This window comes from Vombatus ursinus, unplaced genomic scaffold (assembly GCF_900497805.2).
Source record: "Vombatus ursinus unplaced genomic scaffold, bare-nosed wombat genome assembly UNPS02014171.1, whole genome shotgun sequence".
Lineage (NCBI taxonomy): Eukaryota > Metazoa > Chordata > Mammalia > Diprotodontia > Vombatidae > Vombatus > Vombatus ursinus.
The window spans coordinates 4376044-4396876 of NW_020953949.1; the positions used below are offsets into that span (position 1 = coordinate 4376044).

Genomic DNA, 20833 nt, shown 5'->3' on the forward strand with positions numbered 1-20833 from the left:
GATCTATTATGGAAAATCATTTGTGAAATAAGACATCTTTTCCTTTCATGTTTATATGAAGGTTACTCTTGATGTTCTGGATCCTTTTCACTGTGTAGTGTGTTCGTGATTTTAAGTGTTCCTGTGGGTTTAGTTATCAGCTCAATTCAAATGACTCTCAAATCTTTTTCTCTAACCTTCCTCTCTGTAGAGCTCTAGTTGTGCGTCATTAACTTTCTATTGGACAGTTTCACTTGGATGTTCCATAGACATCTCAAATTCTGTATGTCTAAAATAGAACTCTTATCTTCTACCCTCTACCTACTCCATATCCAATCTTCCTTATTTCTGCCTACGATACCGCCATCTTTTTAGGCTCTGGTCTCTCCCCTGTCCAGTCTACTCTTAATGTGAGTGCTAAACTCATATTACTAAAGCCAAAGGTCTGACTCTCTGTCCCGTGAAGCTTCAGTGGCTCCCTGTTGCTTCTAGGATAACATAACAAATACTTCTTTTCTGCCATTTAAAGCCTTTTGCCATCTGGTTCCAACCTACCTTTCCAAATTGAATGTCTATGACTACTGGATTACTTACTGGTTTCCATACGTGGCATTCCATCTTCATGCCTTTGCTAGTATACTATATCCCTCATGTCTGAACTGCTTTCCTTCCTTATCTCCACTTCATAGAATCTCCAACTTCCTTCAAAACACAACCCAGAAGACCTTTCCTAATCCACTAAATTGTTACTGCTTTCTCTCCTTTTATGTACCACACCCCTAACAAAAAACTGCTTTGTATGTATTCAGTATATACCTTTTGTATATACCTACTTTTAAGCATAGTTTTTTCCTCTTGGTAGAATGTAAGTACTCGAGGAAAGTGACTGTTAAATATATTCCTGGCACATAGTTGACCCTTAACTTGTTGAGTTGAACATATTATATATATTTTTTGTGCATAAAGGGATTGGTTTTATTTTTTAAATTAAATTTTTTTTCAAAAACAAACATTTATTTTCTTTCCCACCACCACTTCCCATTCAACAAAAGAGAAAACCAAAACCCTTGTAATAAATTTGCATAGGTAAGCAAAATAAAATATCCATGTCTAAGAATGTATCTCATTCTGCATCTTGAGTTTATCATTTATCCTCTGGATAGTGATTGGTCACTGTATTGATTGGGGTTCTTAAGTCTTTTCAAAGTTGTTTTGGGTTTTTTTGGTCATTATGTAGTAATGACATAATTATATAATGTTTAACATTATATAAATATAATGTAATTATTGTTTAGATTCTCCCCTGATTCTTCTCACTCCACTCTACATTCTTTTTTATTTATTTTGCTTTTAATTTATGAAATAAAACAAACATTTCCATAACATAAAACAGTTAAAAAGATGTTTGCACGTGAATATGCACAACTTGCTGTTCCTTTCAAATATCTGACAAAATTATCATTTTTCCCTTTTTTTCTTCCTTCTCCCCTGGAAATGGCTATTATTAGATATAAATGGATATATCTATATATAAAAATATAAAAAGTAAAATTATTCTGTACATACTTATCACTTCTTTCTCTGGATGCATCTTCATCTGTCATTTAGAGTTATTTATTTGAGTATTTATGATAGTCAGAATAATTTATTCACTGACTTTGTCTTAAAACAGTATTCCTGTTACTGTATACAGTGTTCTCTTAGTTCTGCTCATTTCACTCTTCACTGTTCCATGTAGGTCTTTCCATGTTTTTCTAAGATCACATCGAGCTTATCATTTCTTATAGCACAGTAGTATTCCATCACAATTACACACCACAACTTGTCCAGCCATTCCCCAGTTGATGGGAATCCCTGACATTTTCAGTTGTTTGCCACCACAAAGAGAGCTGCTATAAACATTTTAGAATATCGATTCTTTTCCTTTTTCTGTAATCATCTTTGGAAATAGACCTAGTAGTGGTATTGCTGGGTCAACAGGTATAGGTAATTTAATAACTCTTTGGGCATAATTCCAGATTGCTCTCAAATGATTGGATAATTTCACAATTCCACCAATAATGAATTAGTGTCCCAATTTTTCTGTATCCCCTCCAACATTTGTTACTTTTCCCGTATATCATTTTAGCCAATCTGGTACATGTAAAATGATATCTCAAGTTTGTTTTAATTGGCATTTCTCTTAATCAGTAATGACTTAGAGCATTTTTTTCATATGACTTGTTTTGATTTCTTCATGAGAACTGCTTGTTCATATCCTTTGATCATTTATCAATTGAGGAATGACTCATATTATAGATTTGACAAAGTTCTTTATATATTTTAGATATGATACCTTTATCTGATAAACTTTCTACAGAATTTTTCCCCTGATTTTCTGCTTCTAATCTTGCCTACATTTGTTTCATTTGTACAAGAACTTCTTAATTTAATGTAATTGAAATTATCCATTTTATACCTAACTTTGCTTTCTATCTCATTTATAAATTGTTCAGCCATCCATAAGTCTGATAAGTAATATGTTCCATGTTCTTCTGATTTTCTTGCAGTATCTCCTTATATCTAGGTCACATATCCATTTTTACCTTATCTTGGTAAATGATGTAAAATATTGATCTATCCTTGGTTTGCTGTTTTACAGTTTTCCCAACAATTTTTTTAACCAAATAATGAATTCTTATCCAAAAATCTGTCTTTACACTTATCAAATACAAGGTTGTTATGTTTATTTGCTGTTGTAAATTATATGTGTACTCTGTTAATCTCTTCATTGATCCTTCCTATCTTTTCAATCTTTTACACGGTACTCTTCTTCATGCATTCTGTGGTGTTGCCACAGAGTCCTGTTTCTCCTCCTTACACACATTATGCTTTCTCCTTTCACAGTGCTTTTACCCTGTCTCTCTTCTATGCCTGGAATGCTTTTTCTGCTCACCCCTGCCTCCCAGAGTCTCTTTCCTTCACGACTCGGCCAAAACATGAACTTTTTGCAGGAGGCCTTTCCCTATCTCCCTCATGTTCCTGATTCCTCGCTCTCTGTATGTGTCTTTGGTGTACCTATTTATATTCATGTTGTCTCCCCCATTTTAAATTAATCTCTTTGAGAACATTAACTATTTTTGGTTTTTATTTATGTCTCTAGTGTTTTGCACATAGTAAGCACTTCATAAATACATGTTGTTTAGTTGTTTTAAGTTGCTTTGTACCGTTTGGGTATATGACATTGTACATAATATTCCATCAGTTGTCCTTCATAAAATTTTGCTAAGCAAAACTAGTATCACTCTTGGTTACCATGTTTTTCCTCATATTGTTGGTCTAAGGAGTTCCTTGCATCTTTTAGCTTCTGTTTTGCATTGGTTACATTTCTCTAAGAAATTGTTGCAGCAGCATCTATACATTGGCCCATTTCTCATTTTTTCCAAGTTAACAGCTTTCTACTGACCTTTTATTTAGTGCCAGTTTTTTTGTCTTTTAGTTTAATTCACAAACATCTAATTTGGAGGTATGACTTCAAGTATGGGCTTGGTGATTAGACTATGTGTGTCTACTGTCTAAGGACCAATTTTGCTACTTCCCATATGGCTCATCACCAGAAGGCTGACCACTAATTTATACATTTTTGTTGTCCGCAGCACTCCATAAAACAGATATAAAAAGTACAAAATGAGCTTTAGTACTGTGTGGATCCCCTTCTGCTTCAGCAGTGATAGTGGCAAGAGTTTGGTGGCAAAAGGGGTAGAGGGTACTAAGAATCAATAAATATTCATTAACTTTTGATAGTTCTAATGTGAAATCTTTGTCTAGTGATTGGAGAGTACAGTGCTGCAAGAACTGAAATATATCCATATTTATATTTCTGTTGAAACCTTTTAAGTTAAATATAAAGTTTAAAATTTGAGTTGTAAAGTAACATTTCATTGTTTTTCTGGTCATAGTTGCCCACTGTGCATCTTCTCGACAAATCATCTCCCATTGGAAGAATTGCACGCGGCATGACTGTCCTGTGTGCCTCCCTTTGAAAAATGCCAGTGACAAGCGAAATCAACAACGTAAGTGATCATTGTGGAAGATAAATATAAAATTTAGAGGTCAACGTGTTTTTCATGGGAGAAAAAACATATAAAGGAAGAGTAGAGTGATACTGGTGGCCATGGAATATAATGAAGAAGCAAGACCAAGAACCAATATTATTACTGTAGAAGAGATTTAGCTTAGTGCAATATACTTGCACAGCTAATTTTTCTGAAATGGCATTTTGGAATTTCTTGTTTGGAACCTCATGTTTGGATTTGGGCTGATGAAAAATAGAGAAGTCAGAGTTAGTTACCTTTGTATTTGACCTGAAGTTCCCTATTGTACCTTTTTTTGGGGAGGCAAATCAACTTCAGATTTAGTATATCTAAGGATTTGAGTAACCAATTTAGAACAAAATAACATTATCCCATGTGAAAGGCATACTAATTTGAAATGGGAAAAGTCTTCATCTTTATTGGTCACTTTTGTGAGAAATGTATTTGTTTTTGTCTCCATCTTAGAAATCAAATACACTTGTGCTTCTGTAGCAGTTTCATTAATACATTTAGACTCAGGTCATTCCTTTGTCACTAAATCTTTTATGGCATGATTAGACCTAGGATTTATATAGCATTTGACCAAATTGATATCAGTGATTCGTACTTAACAAGAAGTTCAAAATAACTGCTTCTTCTGTGCTCTGGTATAGACCCGGCCTTATGTAGTTGATTACCTAAGTGGGTAGTCTGACTGCACAGTTTTGGCAGGTAAAGTATACCATTTCCCCTCCTTACTCTTTGTCCTGCCTTTTCAAAGAAGCCCCTGTGTCCTTTTCTAATCTTCACTTGGGTCCCTCCATTTTGAGTGATGAAATATATGTGAACCTAATCTATTTCTCTCTTATCCTTTTTATTTCTCATTCCAGTAAATATCTCACCATATTCTCAAGTGCCAACCAGCTTCTTTTATTTTTTTCAAAGATAATGTTTTGTGTATGAATATCATCTGTTACACTTTCTGATTTTCTTCCTGAAGTCTTCACTTTTGCCCAGAGTATATCTGCTGCTTTTATTTCAGTCTTTCTTGGTGTGGCAGTGAAGAGCTTTCGGGCACCTTTGTTCTTGTAAGGTATTATGGATTGTTTGTGCTAATGATAGCAATGTTTCCTTGTACAGAGTTTTGTTATCACTGCCTGTATATCACTACCTGGATATTAACAGTAGGTGAGAAGATATTATACATTTACCTCACTTAACAGTAACTAAGATGAGTATCTGGATTTGCTGAAAAGATAAATTGTAGTAGTAGAAAGAGAATTCTTTACTAAGAACTTATCACTTAAAAAAACACCAAGGTAATTTTCCTTTAAGGAGCAAACTCTTCTAATTTATTTAGATTAATTACAGATTTCAGTGTATACATATTTCAAAAGCAGTTGTGCTGTGTAAGTGATGTATATCTGTTATCTGAATTTTTCTAGTAGTTGTTTCTTCAAAAATACTGTTCTTCCCTCTTTCCACCCACATTAGTGGTGTAGAACTGCAAAGACGGTGTGTAGGCGTGGGTGGATGTTTTAAAGGATTCTTTTTTGGCGGCAGGGGGTGGGAGGCAGTCGAGGTCAAGTGACTTGGCCAAGGTCACACAGCTAGTAAGTGTCAAATGTCTGAGGCCGGATTTGAACTCAGGTCCTCCTGACTCCAAGGCTGGAGCTTTATCCACTACACCACCTAGTTGCCCCAAAGAATTCTTTTCCACTGTACCTCACCCCCAATTTGTGAATAAATATAATGTATGATATTTCACAACCTCATTGCATAGGGTCCATTGATTCTGGAAATAAACATTTTCTGAACAGTGACTTCCTATTGATAGCAAATGGTACATGAAAAATGGCAAACAACATTTTCAGCTCATATAGACATTTTATTCTCAACTTTAGATTTGGGGGTGTGGTTTTCTAGGCAATTTTTTTTCTCTGAATATGCACTGCCACAGTCATTACAAACTTCTGTGATTTTTTTTTTCTGACAGTCTTATGTGGTTTTTATGAAAAAAAATTTTCATGTGGTTTAAGAAAACAACCAACATGCTAGTAACTATGACTGTTGTGAAAATTGATTCAGTATAGTTGCTCTCAAGTGGTGAACCACAGCTTTTCTACTAGTCATAATATACAGTGTTAGAAGGGTGATTTTATAATTTGAAGTCATTGAAAAAGATAGGGATTATCATCATTCTAGGGTTCACTGTTTTTGACACTTTTTGATTAAGATAAATGAATGAACTTTAAAATACGTTTTCCAATTTAAAGTCAGTTTCAGATTTGAGTAGAACATATTTTATATCAACAAATGTTTAATAACATGTTTTTGTAGTTGAGTTGAACATATGAACTGAATGGCAAAGAAAAATTCTTTTAGCTTGAAAAAGTGTGTGGACCACTTTTGTTACCTCTGATTTTTGTTTTTTGTTTTTGTTGCTGTGCCTGTCTAAAAAAATTCCAACTCTATAAAGATACTTTTCCTTCTCTTTCACTACCTTAAAAAATACCAACAAACAAATATAGCTTCCCTTCATTATATCATCATTGACAAAAACAACAACAACAAAAAAAAAGTTTGTTTTTTAAGAATCAAAAACTGTTCTAGGTCAGTACCGGTATTTTCACATGTAGTTATCTAGCCTTGACATAGTCTACATTACATTATTTTAAAAAATGTATTCAAGGGGTAGCTAGGTGGCACAGTGGATAGAGCACCGGCCCTGGATTCAGGAGGACCTGAGTTCAAATCTGGCCTCAGACACATAACACTTACTAGCTATGTGACCCTGGGCAACCCACTTAACCCCATTGCCTAGCCAAAATTAAAAAAATGTATTTGGCTTTTATTTTTTTGCCTTGACACTTTGTTGGTATCTGAGTAGATTACCCACATCTTTTTATAAAGCCTGTAGGTCAAATAGTATAGTGCAAGACAGATGGCAGTTTAGTAAACTGAATTTATGCATAATACAAAGAACATTCCCTATGGTCTAATTTGGGTTCTTCCAACTATTTTCAAGTAAGTTGATTTCACATAGGGGTCATTTGATAACCCCTTTAGAGATTTCTTTATTATATTAGATATATTGAAATTGCTAACAAACTCAAAAACTAAAATTAAGATAGAGAAGGGACATTTGACAGATTTTTGCTTAGCATTTTTTTGTGCAAATCTATAGATTCTTGTTATTTCAGAGCTACAAGAGAGATTCTTAACCTTTTTCTTAAGGACGCCTTTGGAAGTTTGGTGAAGCTTGTGAAGCCCTTCTTAGAATAATGTTTTTAAATAATTGAATGTATTCTGTACTATGTGTGTATGTATGTATCTATGTATGTACGTGTTCTTCCCTCATTTGGCCAGTCTAGATGAGAGTGAAATTCAGCAATACACTCCATCCCCTTTCTTTTTTTGGTCTGGGGGGCGGGGGGAGGCAATTGGGGCTAAGTGACTTGCCCAGGGTCACACAGCTAGTAAGTGTCAAGTGTTTGGTCTGGGGCTGAATTTGAACTCAGGTCCTCCTGACTTCAGGGCCAGTGCTGTATCTACTGCACCACCTAGCTGCCTCAACCCCCTTCCTTCTCATTTATATAGAATTCTGGGGGCCATCTCCAGTCGTCGTGATGTTTATCTTGCCACTCCGATGGCTCTGGAAGAGAAAGTGAGGCTGTTAGCTTTGCACAGACCTCCCTCACTTAAATACAATTCACTTGCAAGTCATGACATCACCTTCTTGATGCCGTGGTCCTCTTCTAGAATGAAGGACAAACAACAACAATTGACAATTACTATTTATTGAATACCTGATGCATACAAGCTCTTGACACACAAAATGATACAAGATATTCATTTTATTGAGGGATCTTGGGATCTCTCTGAGGAGTTGGAACACACATGCACACATACATATGTATTTATAATACAAAGTAGCTTATGCATAAATAAGTAGATTTACTTAATTTTATTTAATTATTTAATATTTATTTATATAATCACTGTGGGAAGATGTTGGAGAAACACGCTTCACTGAGAAGATGAGGCAAACCCTTCAGGGAGAAGAATGCAGAACTTAAAACTTTGTTTAAAATGGCAACTAGGTGGAACAGTGGATAGTGCTTGGCCTAGAGCCAATTATCATTAGTTACTTTTATGATTTCTTTGTGAATTTGAATTTTGTGTGCTGGCATTGTCCCTCACTCTGCTGTGCTCTTCTTCCAGCGTGGTGCAACAGAACTTTCCTGTTGACCACCCAGATTGTCTTGTGCTAGAAATTTGTTTCACTCTGTCTTTTTGTGGGTTCTGCTGTTCTGGAATTTTTTTGGTGTCATTTTTTACAGGTCGTTGGAGGGGTTTGGAGGAGAGCTCAAGCGAATCTCTACTTTTACTCTGCCATTTTGGCTCAGCCCCCCTTCCACTTAATTTGCAATTTCTCCCTCTTTATAGGCTCATTTCCTACACCCTACAAACAAGCCTATGTCTCCCCTATCTTGAAAAAAATCATAACTTGATCCTTCCATCTCTACTATCCTATTTCTGTTCTGCCCTTTGTAGCTAAACTCTTCAAAAAGGCCATATATAATAAGTGCCTTTACTTTCTCTTCTTTCATTCTCTTCTTAAACCTTTACAGTCTGACCTTATTACTTCACTGAAACTTCCCTCTCCAAAGTTACTAATGTTGACAAAGTTACTAGCTGACAAATCCAATGACCTTTTCTTAGACCTCATTGTACTTAACCTCTTTTAGCCTTTGATACAGAAGACCAGTCTCTCCTCATTGATACACTGTTATCTGTAGATTTTTAGGACTCCACCCTCTCCTGGTTCTCTGCCTACCTATGTGACTTATACTTCTCTTTCTCCTTTTCGGGATCCTTCTCCAGATCATACCCTCTAACCCTAGGTGTCCCTTAGGATTGTATTGGGCCTTCTTCTCTTCTCCCTCTGTACTACTACAGTTGGTGATCTCATCAGCTCCCATGGATTTATGACTCTAAAATCTACCTTTCCTGCCAATATTTCCTCCAGATCTCTCTGATCACCTTCATTCTCACATTTCCAACTGCCTTTCTGGCATCTCAAACTGGATATCTAGTAGACACCTTAAACTAAATATATCTAAAACAGAACTCAGTATCTTTCTTCCTAAACCCTACCCTCTTCTACCTTCCCTGTTACTATAGAGGGCAATACCACCCTTTCAGTGTCTTCAGTTTACAATCTAAGAGTCATCTTGGATTCTTCACTTTCTCCCCATCCCCCAGTTTTTTAAGTTGTTGGCACGGCTTCCTGATTTCACCTTTGCAACATCTCTTAAATACATTCCCTTCTCTCTGACACTGTTCTAGACCCTCATCATTTCATGCCTGTATTACTGCAGTAGCCTGGTGGTGAATCTGCCTGTCTCAAGTCTCTCCCTACTCCAATCCATCCTCCATTCAGCCACTAAAATGATTTTCCTAAAACACAGGTCTGATCATGTCACTCTCCTCAGTAAACTCCAGTGGCTTCCTGTTGTCTCTAGGAGCAAATATAAAATGCTATTTGTCATTCAAAGTTATTCATAATCTATTTCCTCCTTTGCATTCTTTTTACACCTTACTCCCCACTGTGTATTCTTTGATCCAGTGACACTAGTCATCTGGTTGTTCCACAAACAAGACTCCATCTCTTTGCTCTGGGCATTTTCTTTCACTGTCTCCCGTGGCAGGAATGTTTTCCATTTGCTTCAACTACTGACCCCCCTGGCTTCATTTAAGTCCCAATTAAAATCCCGCATTTTACCAGAAACTTTGCCTAATCCCTATGTATTCCTATACTTTTCTTCTTTTAATTATTTCTTACCCTATATATAGTTTCTGTGTGTATATTTGCACATTGTTTATACCATTAAATTGTAAGTTCATTGCTGTCTTTGCCTCTATGTTCTCAGTCCTTAGCACAGTGCCTGGCACTTAGTAGGTGCTTTGAAAATGTATTTTAGATTGAATGATCTCACCACTTAACTGAGGCTGCTCTCTGAAAACTTTTTTTCGATTCTCTTCTTATTCTCTTGGAGTTTTCAATGCTGGACCATCCCGTGCTTATGGAAATTCTCTCTCATGTATTTTCCACTGAAAACCTTGCCTCATATTTTACTGCAGAGATTGAGATCTCTCTTTTCTCTCCTCCTTACCTCATATCATTATGATGCCATCCAGTGCTTTCTCCTCCTGTATCGTTGTCTCATATAGAGATGACCCTTCTCCTTGCCAGGGCAGACCTTTCTGCATGCACAGGTGGTCTCATTTCATCCACTCTTCTCCAGTAGATTGTCCCCTTTATCGTTCCAACTTTCACTTATCTTTAATCTCTCCTAGTCTATTGGCTATTTTCCTTCTGAAGCCTGTAAACATAAACATGTCTCCCCCCTCCATCCCTGCTAGCTATTGTCTTGCGTCCTTTTTTCCCCTCTCCACCCAACCCAATCACTGTCCCTCCTCAAAAGTGTTTTTCTTCTCACCACTACCTCCTGTGATCTGCCCTCAGTTCTATTCACGCACACACACCCCCTCCTCTTTTTCTTATCCTCTTTGTCTGTTACTTCCCTCTAGGGTATCTAGGGTAAGATAGATTTCTATACCTAACTGAGTGTGTATTTTATTCCTCCTTTGAGTCAGTTTTGATGAGAGTAAGGGTTAAGCATTGTCTGCCACCCATCATCTTCCCTTCCAGTGTAAAAATTTTTTCACACTTTTTTTATATAATTTATCCCATTCTTCCTATCTCTATCCCCCTTTCATTTTATCTTTTTAGATATCATCCCATCATAGTCAACTCACACCCATCCCTTTTGTCTATGTATACTCCTTCATACTGCCCTAATAATGATAAAGTTCTTAGGAGGTACAAGTATCATCTTCCCATGTAAGAATATAAATAGTATAATTTTATTGAATCCTTTATGATTTCTCTTTTCTGTTTACCTTTTTAAGCTTCTTTTGAATCTTACATTTGAAAATTCGTATTTTCTATGTAGCTCTGTTCTTTTCGTCAGGAATGCTTGATATTTCTTTGTTTCACTAAATATCCATTTTTTCACCTTGAAGTTTTGCCATTTAGGTGATTCTTAGTTGAAATCTAGCTCCTTTGCCCTTCAGAATATCATATTCCAAACTCTCCAGTCCTTTAATGTAGAAACTACTAAATCTTTGTGTGGTGACTCCTCAGTATTTGAATTGTTTCTTTCTGGTTGCCTGCTTGCAATATTTTCACCTTGACCTGAGAGCTCTAGCATTTGGATATAATATTCCCAGGAATTTTCTTTTTGGGATATCTTTCAGGTCATGAATGATGGATTCTTTCAATTTCTGCTTTATCCTCTGGTTGTAAAATGTCAGAACAGTTTTCCTTGATGATTTCTTGAAAGGTGATATCTAGGTTCTCTTTTTTGATCATGGCTTTCAAGTAGTCCAGTGATTCTTAAATTGTCTCTCCTACATCTGTTTTCCATGTCATTTGTTTATCTAATGAGAGATTTCACATTTTCTTATTTTTTTTTTTATTCTTTTGATTTTGTTTGTTGATGTCATATGGAGTCATTAGCTTCCATTTGCCCAGTTCTTATTTTTAAGGAATCATTTTCCTCAGTGAGCTTTTGTTTCTCCCTTTCTGTTTGGCCAATTCTGCTTTCTAAGGAGGTCTTTTCAGTGTTTTTTTGTTCTGCTTTTAGAATTTGGCTTATTTTGTTCTTTAAGTGTTGTTTTCTTTCTTTCTTTCTTTCTTTTTTGTGCCTCCTTTACCAAGCTGTTGACTCTCTTGTTCATGATTTTTTTTTTGCACCACTAATTTATTTTCCCAATTTTTTCTCTACTTCTTTTAATTTTAAAATCCCTTTAGATTTCTTCTAGGAATTCTTTTTGGGCAGGAAACCAGTTCACGTTTTCCTTTGAGGCTTTGCATAGGGCTGTTTTGACCTTGTTATCTTCTGAGTTTGTGTTTTGATCTTCTTGTCACCAGAGTACCTTTTTATCATCAGGTTAATTTTTCCAGTCTATTTCTTGACTTTAACTTTATGTTAAAGTTGGGCTTTGCTCCTGGTATGGTGGAAGGGTCAGGAGGGTGAGAGTGGGGTGGAGGGGACCTGTCCCAAGCTTCAGGTTTTTTGTGTTGCAGTTTTCGGAGCTAGTTCTAGCAGTTTGTAAGTTTTTAGTTTTTCCAACGTGGTATCTAAGCAGACATGTGGTCACTGCTCTTTTGGTCTGTGATTACTGTTTTGCCCTAGAAGTGTGATAAGGGACTTTGCTCCTCCCCTTGCTTCTTCTCATCCTGGGACTTTGACCATGTATGGGCAGTGTAAGAGAATCCTATACCTGGTGCCAGGAAAGGCTCCCCATAAACTCCTTTTAACTGTTGTCTGACACCCCACCTTTTACCCCCCTTTTCCTGTCTGAGGGCTGAGAGCTCTAGCTGCTGCCATTGTTGCTGATTTGGTCGCCCCCAAGTCCTGCTGCTCCTACTGGCTTGTAGAGGCATGGTGACCTTACTTAGTCTGGGCTCCACTCCCAGTCTGACAGACCTTTCTTATGACCTTCTGAATTGTCTTGGGTGGAAAATTCTTTCACCTTCACGTTTTGTTGGTTCTGCTGCTTCAGAGTTTGTTTTGAGGTGTTATTTTAAAGTTGTTTGAAATGGCCAGCATTCTTCATGAGTCGTCTCTTTTATATTTTTCATAATTGTTGGTTTTTCCAGTGTTGATGTTGTCATATAAATTGCTTTCTTGATTCTGCTCATTTCATTGAATCAGCTTACTTGAGTCTTCCCAGGTTTCACTGAAGTCATCTTTTTGAACAAGATAATAGTATTCCATTACTTCCATAAGCTGTTATTTGTTCAGCCATTCCCATTTAATGGGTATTCCCTTTAACATCCAGTTCTTTGTAACTACAAGTGTTATTATAAATACTTTTGTTGCAAATAGGAACTTTCCTCATTTTTTTTTTAAATATCTTTGAGGAATTAGTGATGTCACTGGGTTAAAAGGTATGCACGTTTTAGTAGCTTTCCAAGTTGCTTTCTAGAATGGGCCAGCCATTCTAGAACTATACTAATAATACGTTAATGTGCCTGTTTTCCCACAAAGCCTCCAACATTTGTCACTTTGTTTTTTTGTCAGTTTTGCCAGTCTTATAGATGTGAGATATTATCTCTAAGCTGTTTTCATTTGCATTTCTTTTGTTGTTAGTGATTTAGAGATTTTATTTATATAGCTTTAAATAACTCAGATTTCTTTTGAGAACTTCTGAACAGAATAATTCTCATTAAGCTTGTCTTAGTGTTATTTTATGATCTATTTCATTTTCCAATGTGGAAATTTAAGGTTTTTCTCAAGTTTTCTTCAAATTCTTAATTTTAAGGAGTTTTAAAAAGTCATTCATAGTAGTTCTTTATATTGTTGCTACATAAATTGATCTCTTGATTCTGTTATTACACTCTGCATGAGTTTGTACCAAGTGTCTCTATTCTCTCTACTACCATCTTCCATCATTCTTACAGTCATAATATTGCATTTTATTTATATACCATGACTTCTTCAGCCATACCTCTATTTGATGCATACCCCCTTAGTTTCCAATTCTTTACTACAACCAAAAAAAAAAGCCACTATAAGTATTTTTGTACATGTGGGTCATTTGCCTCTTTCCTTAATCTCTTTAGGCTGTTGACCCGTTAGTGATATTGATATGTTAAAGGGTATGCACTTTTGTTACTTTTTGAACATAGTCCAAATTGCTTTTTTGAATGGCTAGAACATTTCACAGAAATTTTAGTTTTCTTAGCTTGGTTGCCTAGATGTTGTCCTACAAGGCTGAAATTTATCAATGTATTTTATTTACATGTGTATACATGTGTGTGCCTGCAACATACATCGCATGTACATACTGTTGTATACACTATATGTGCTATATATTGTATCTATACATGTATATAGTGTCTATTGCATAAACACACACACATACACATATACACACATATATCTTCTTAGCCCTCCCCAGCATATCTTCTTTCTTTAAAAACACCAACAACAGAAAACCTTGGTTCCTTTTGTCTTCATGTCACAGTCATTTCATTGCTCAAACCCCTTTGTGACAAAAAAAAAAAACGATTAGGCAGAAAGTTTGATGCTATGACTGTATCTATAAACATGCATAATGTTCTCCAGTAGTTGTTTCCTGACTCCTTTTTCTGCTGTGATTTAAGAAGTATGTTTTATTATCTTCAGTACATCAATTTATGATTTTTTACAGTGATCTTTTTCTTTACATTATTGTGATTGTTGTGTTTCTCGTTCTTTTGGTTCTGCTTAATTGCATCTGTTCATATGAGTCTTTCCAGAGTTTTTCCATATTCCTTATTTTTGTCATTTCTTAGTGCACAATGATATTGCCTATATGCCATAGGTTTTTTCCCCCACAGCAGTTTCCTACTTGATGGGCACTCACTTGTTTTCAGTTCTTTTCTGTCACGTAGAATGTTGCTATGAATATTTTGACATATGGTTAAATTTCTGTTTCTTCTGTTATTGCCCTCTTAAGCAAGCATATGTGTGCAGTCTTATTTCTGAGTCAAAAGTTTTAAAAGTTTTTTAATGTTCTTTCTTTCTTTATCTTCCTTCCTTCCTTAATTCCAGATTTAATAGAAGTTACTGTCACTTTCTGTCTCTTAACAATAGTACATCAGTGTGCCTATTTTTTCATAATCTCATTGACTATTTCCATTATTTTTCCCTTTTTGCCAGTTTGCATGTCACTTGTTTTCATTCCTACTTTAATTATTAGTAATTTGGAACATTTTATTGTAAGTTATAGTTTTCAATTTTCTTTTGAAAACTTTGTATCCTTTGACCAACTCTTTTAAGGAGTGTCTTGTATTAATTTCCTATTTGTTTTGGACATCAGGCTTTTTGTCAGCTATATATACAAATATTTTTCCCCATTATCCTATTTCTTTTCATTGATTTCATTCACATGTAAACTTTATATTTTTTTACGTATTCAAAATTGCCTATTTTATGTGTCAATTTGTTTTCCAATTTTGCCAGCAGTTCTTGTTGAATGAACATCTAACAACTTTTAAGCTTATCCTGATGATTTATGTTCTTAAATTTTTCTAACACTGGACCATTATTTTCATTTGCTTTTTGTTTCTTGCTTATGTAGTTTCTTCCACTGATTGACTTTTCCTTATTTTTATAAACTGGTACTAACTGATTTTGATGATTTATGTTATATAATATAGTTTGAAGTCTGGTATTGCTCTTCCTATAGGTATTTTTTTCTTGATAGTTGTGTTTTAGTATTATATAGTTTGTTTTTGTGCTCTTAATAAAATTATATTTGTAATTTTGTTAAGAATTAATGGTATTTGTGCCCTTTTAAAAATTATTCTGGCCCTTTACCTTCTCTTTGCTTTCCTTTTTAAAAAAAATAGCCATCCTGGGATCTCCAGCAAGTGGAATTCAGAATACCATCGGTTCTGTTGGTTCAGGCCAACAGAATGCTTCTACTTTAAGTAACCCCAATCCAATAGATCCCAGCTCCATGCAGCGGGCTTATGCTGCTCTTGGACTACCCTATGGCAACCAGCCACAGACACAGTTGCAGCCTCAAGTGTCTGGCCAGCAACCAGCACAACCTCAAACTCACCAGCAGATGAGGACTCTGAATGCATTGGGTAGGTGAAGAAACCAGAAAGCTACCCTTTGTCCAATAGCAGTAAACTGAATTGCAACCTAAACTCAAATCTAGCCGTTCTCCGTGCCATCTCTCTTTTTGCTGGTATTTTGGTGTTTTTATTCATGAATGATAACATTCTTTTAAACATGTATACTGAATAAGTATACTGATAAGTTTTTATTTATCTTGCTGCCTCAGTTTCAATACTGCTAATGAACTTCATTGCCTGTGTTATTGAATCTGATATTATATGATTCAAATAACTGCATGTGGAGATAGAGTAAGATAAATTTACTAACAGATACTAAGTAAACAGTCTGTTTGCTGTTAAAATTGTTTGTGGTGTGCCAGTCTTAGGTATGCTGGTTATAATCTGTACAGTCAGTAAAAATCATTAGTTTGGAAACACTGATCTAGAAACTAACAGAAAATATGTGTTCTTGTCTTAACTTTAATTAGTTGTATGACAGTGAAAACCACTTCACTGTTTGTGATAGCATGGCATAGTGGAAATAACATTGGATTTAAGAGAGAGACCTGGCTTTAAACTTGGTATCTGATTCTTGCTAGCTATATAGCCATAAAAAGTCAGTTGTCTTCACTAAACCACAGTTTCTTTTATCTGTTAAATTTGGGATGATAGAAACTGTAATATCTAACTCACAGGGCTATTACAAGGCTGAAGTGATAGGATGTTATATGTTGCTTTGAAAACTTTAAATAATATCTATATAATCAGTTGTTATCTTTTCTTAATTTGTAACATGAAGAATTTAGGCTAAATATTTTTTCTATGACCCTTTCTACATTAAAAATTATTTAGTTCTGTATATTTACATGTCAAACATAATATACATGACTCTGGCTTGTTAGTCCAGTTTGTTCAAACATAATGCCAATGAAGCTAGTTGAGCTGATCAATTTTATTGTATTCCATAGCCTTGGTCAACATCATAGTTACAGTGTTTGTCACAAGGTTGGAGTAAATGATAAAACATGGACTTTATCACCACTTCTACTAGAGATACAGTTCAAAACAGTTTTTTTAAAAAATGTATTTCTTATATACAAAAGACATTATCAGATTATGGAAATTATTTGTCAAAAAATGGTAGTTTGATCATTTTATCTTCACAATGAAATTTTTAAAAATGTAATTTTAATTCACTTGTCTAATTTTTCTTTCTCGAAGGTACTAATCCAATGACCATTCCAGCTGGAGGGATTACAGCAGACCAACAACCAAATCTGATTTCAGAAACTGCTCTTCCAACCTCCCTTGGAGCAACAAAGTAAGTCTCATTATTCATTTGATTCTTATTTTCATGAATGGAAATTAACTACATGTAATGTGAATAATGTAAGACTGTTGTATTATAGAATATAAATCTAGAAGTTTAGAACCAGGAAGAAATTATCTTGTGTATAAGGAGCAATAAGAAAGGAAGAAATGTTTTTTAAATGAGAATGGGAACAGAATATTGCTTAGAGCACTAGCAATTCAGAATCTTTACTTTTGTCCAATTCATTGTTAGGACATTTCATTGTAGAAGGAGTTGTAGAACATTTTGTAGTTCTGGGGCTTTTGTAAACTGGATTGGGTATTTGGCATTTTAAGAAACATACTTTTCATTTCAAAACATTATACATTCTTTATGAATGATCGTTATTAGCCATATTTGACGGAATTTTAAAATTTCAAAACAAATTCAATTCAGTATCAATTTAAAACATATTTACAGACAATTTAGATCTTTTGTTTTTCCTAAGGGATAACAGAGGGAAGAAGGGGGGGCGCATTTATTAGTTTAAGTGTAGTTCTAGGGCAAGTTTTGTAAGTATATGTGTCCATTAGTGGACGTGGAGAAATAAATGTATGGAAATGAGGAGAAACATATTAAACAAAAGGATTTTAGGGATAACTCTGTGTTGAGATTGGGTTCTTTGCCATAGTTTTGAAAGAGACGTATCTATTTCCAAGAGGTGAATTTGACTTCTTGAGGAAAGAATGTTTAAAGGCACCAAAGCTTCTTGTATGTAGGGATTATTTGACTCATTGTATTTGTGTCCCTAGCACAATACTTGGCACCTACCTAGTAGGTCCTTTGGAAATACTTGTTGATTGATTGAAATAATGGAGCAGGGAGAAATAGACACTGTGAGGGAGATGTGATCTATCATGTATACAAAGAAGAATAATTTCTATATCATTCTATCTGCTCAAATGCCAAAATTTTCAGTTTCATTTTTATTTTATCTCTCTAAAATGAAGTGGGAGGGAAAGGACTAGATTCTTTCTTATGTTTGTTTATTCCTTTGTTATAATAACCCATGATTATTTCATATTTAATCGTTATAAAGAAGTATCATTTAGTATTGAATTAGTTTGTCGACAGTATATTTTCTTTGAAACTAATATAATTCTCTCTTTGATGCTGTATTGTCCTTTCTGTTTAGTTATCTATTAGCAGTGCCATTTGCTACTTGACCATTAAATTGTGCTCTGCCTTCAATTCAGTTCATTAACCATTTATTAAGTGCCTGCTATGTGCTAGGTTCTGGATAGACATAGTCAAAAACTACAAATGGCACTTCTCCTCATGGAACTTGCTCTCTACTAGGGGACTAAATTAAGCAAACAGATAAATCATAAATTCATAGGAGTAAGATCTTACTAAAACTAGGGGAATCTAGAACCTAAAGGAATCAGCCTTTAAAAGGGATCAAAGAATTTTGAGAGGCATAAGTGAGGAGAGAATGGACATATCCAAAGTATATGAAATAGTTCTCAAAAGGCATGCTGTGGACAGATTATTTAGGGCTTTAAATGCTAAGTTAAAGGGTTTGTATTTTATTGCCCAGGCAATAAGGAGGTGTTGAAGATTTTTGAGTCAGAGAATTACATGATTGTAACTATAATTTAGGAAGACTTATGGCAGATTTGTGGAAAACAAATGGAAGAGTGAAGTGAATGGATGCAGGGATGCCAGTTAGGAGGCCTTTGTTATAATCTTAGTAACTAGTAGCGATGTGTGTACAGAGAATGGGAAAAACATGACTTAACAACTGGTTGAATATACGGAGTAAAATTAAGAAGGGCGGAATGGAGGATGGTTTCCATTGTTGTTTACTTGGCTGACTGAAAGGATGATCACATGATGCCTTCAACATAAGCAAGTGAGTATAGAGGACTGTCAGATCTCAGCAGAAGATAATGAGTTCAGTCAGGTTTGAAGTTCTAAAAGGATGTGGAGGTGAGAATATCCATCAGTAAATTGGTGATATATGGAACTAGATTTAAGAAGAGCAGTGAAGATGATAGATTGATTGATTGATTTGGGAGCTGTGGGCTTAGAGATGATAATAAGACATATATAAGCTGATGAAATCACCATTTAATCCACCAGGCATTTATTAATTACTATGTGCTAGTTACTCTACTAGGCACCTTAAGATATAAGTACAAAGAATGAAAAAGTCCTTATTCTAAAGGAAAGAAAAATAGCATAGGTCAGAGCTTTGGGAAACACTCTTTGTTTATAAGGTGAAAGATAAATTATGATCAGTAGAAGACACTGAGAAGTGGTCACGGACCTAGGAAAATAACTAATATAGAGCAGTAGAAGCAGGCATGAAGTGACTGGAGGCCATAGCAGGGACAAAGAATAGCTTTAGATGGCCAAGATGGAAGGAGGAGGAGAGGGGGTAAGTGATGAATTTTGGGTTTCTGAATCATGGAGGTTAAATAGTTGTTGATGATGTTGAGGTCAAGGTAGAATTCAAAGCCATAAGTGGTGTGGGGATTTTAATGAATTTGGATGCCTGAGTATTCTAAGGGACATGCATGTGTATTTTGAAATATCCAAATGTGAGAGGTTGTGTTGGACAGGAAAACTTTGTGAAGTACTGAGCTGCTTGACAACAGGGGGAAATAGTCAGGAGGGTAGACATGCTGGGCAGAGCGTAATAATAGTCCCATGGAGTAAAGACTGCTCGGTGCTGAAGGGGAATGCTGAATCTGGAATCAAATTTAGCTTCAAATACACACACACGCAGACGCACTCGCGCTCTGTATACATGACCCTGCGCAAATCACTTAACTTCTATCTTCCTTAGTTAAGAAACGTGTAAAATGAACATAATAATACTTCCTACCTCCTAGGGTTGTGTGGATAAAATAATATTTGTGAAATGACTTACCAGTCTTAAAGCACTATGCAAATGCTAATAATAATAACAACAAAATCATCTACAGCTTGGGGGGAGGGTTCTAAGGTAGCAGCAGAGAGTAAAGCATATGCCTACTCCTGACTCAAGGGTTCAGGGGCTATGGAGAAGGTGCATCTAATACTGATACATTGTAGGGGTTGGTGTGGGAATAGCCATCAGAGGATAGAAAGTAGAGTTTTGTGGGATGGAAGCCAGATTTCTCTGAGTGCCGTAAGGCCGAGCATATGTGAGGTCATGAAAGTTTAAGATGAAGGAAAGATTGTAACTGAGCTGAATGGCATTGAAAGAACAGAGAATGGTAGAAGAATAAAAGCCTCTTTCTTTAGGCAGCTAGAGATTTTATTCACTCAAGTGCTAGGGTAGGAACTTTGTTGGCTTCTACCTGTCCAGATGTTAATTGATAAGTTAGAGTCTGTGGCATTGTTCTGCTGACATATGAAAGATAGGTACAGCTTTTAAGCAGGACAGTAAATTGGGGACAGAAGATTTTGAGACCGGGAGACTTTTAAGATTCCTCTAAACCCAGTACCCCTCAATAGGACTGGGAAAAGGCCTCCTTAGTCTGACCTTGAACTCGGGTCCTGATCCTCCAGACTTCAGTGATGAAATGGTACTGGGGCAGGACCCTTGGTGTAAGTGAAGGCCTAGGTGCTTAGGACTTTTGTTGTGATGACTCAGGACAATCTAGACAGTAGGTTTCTGTGGTGGGCATGGGGCCTCTAAATCTAGTACCTGTGCTGGGAATAGGAGATAGGTGCTGTGGCACCAACTCTTACCATTCAAGTAAAGGTATCTCCCCCCCGGGTCCCATCTTGATTATAAAGAAGGGATGTATTGTTGCCTCCTTGTTTTGT

General features: G+C 35.7%; 1 protein-coding gene across 2 annotated transcripts in view; it reads left to right on the forward strand.

Annotated features, from left to right (window-relative positions):
• CREBBP (CREB binding protein) overlaps window positions 1-20833 on the forward strand; it is a 159046-nt gene that overhangs the window by 83489 nt on the left and 54724 nt on the right. For both annotated transcript variants that reach the window (XM_027859678.1, XM_027859679.1), the window contains exons 5-7: window positions 3918-4031; window positions 15505-15747; window positions 16942-17041. In XM_027859678.1, the coding sequence (XP_027715479.1) occupies window positions 3918-4031; window positions 15505-15747; window positions 16942-17041 (457 nt within the window). The remainder of the gene's footprint in view (window positions 1-3917; window positions 4032-15504; window positions 15748-16941; window positions 17042-20833) is intronic.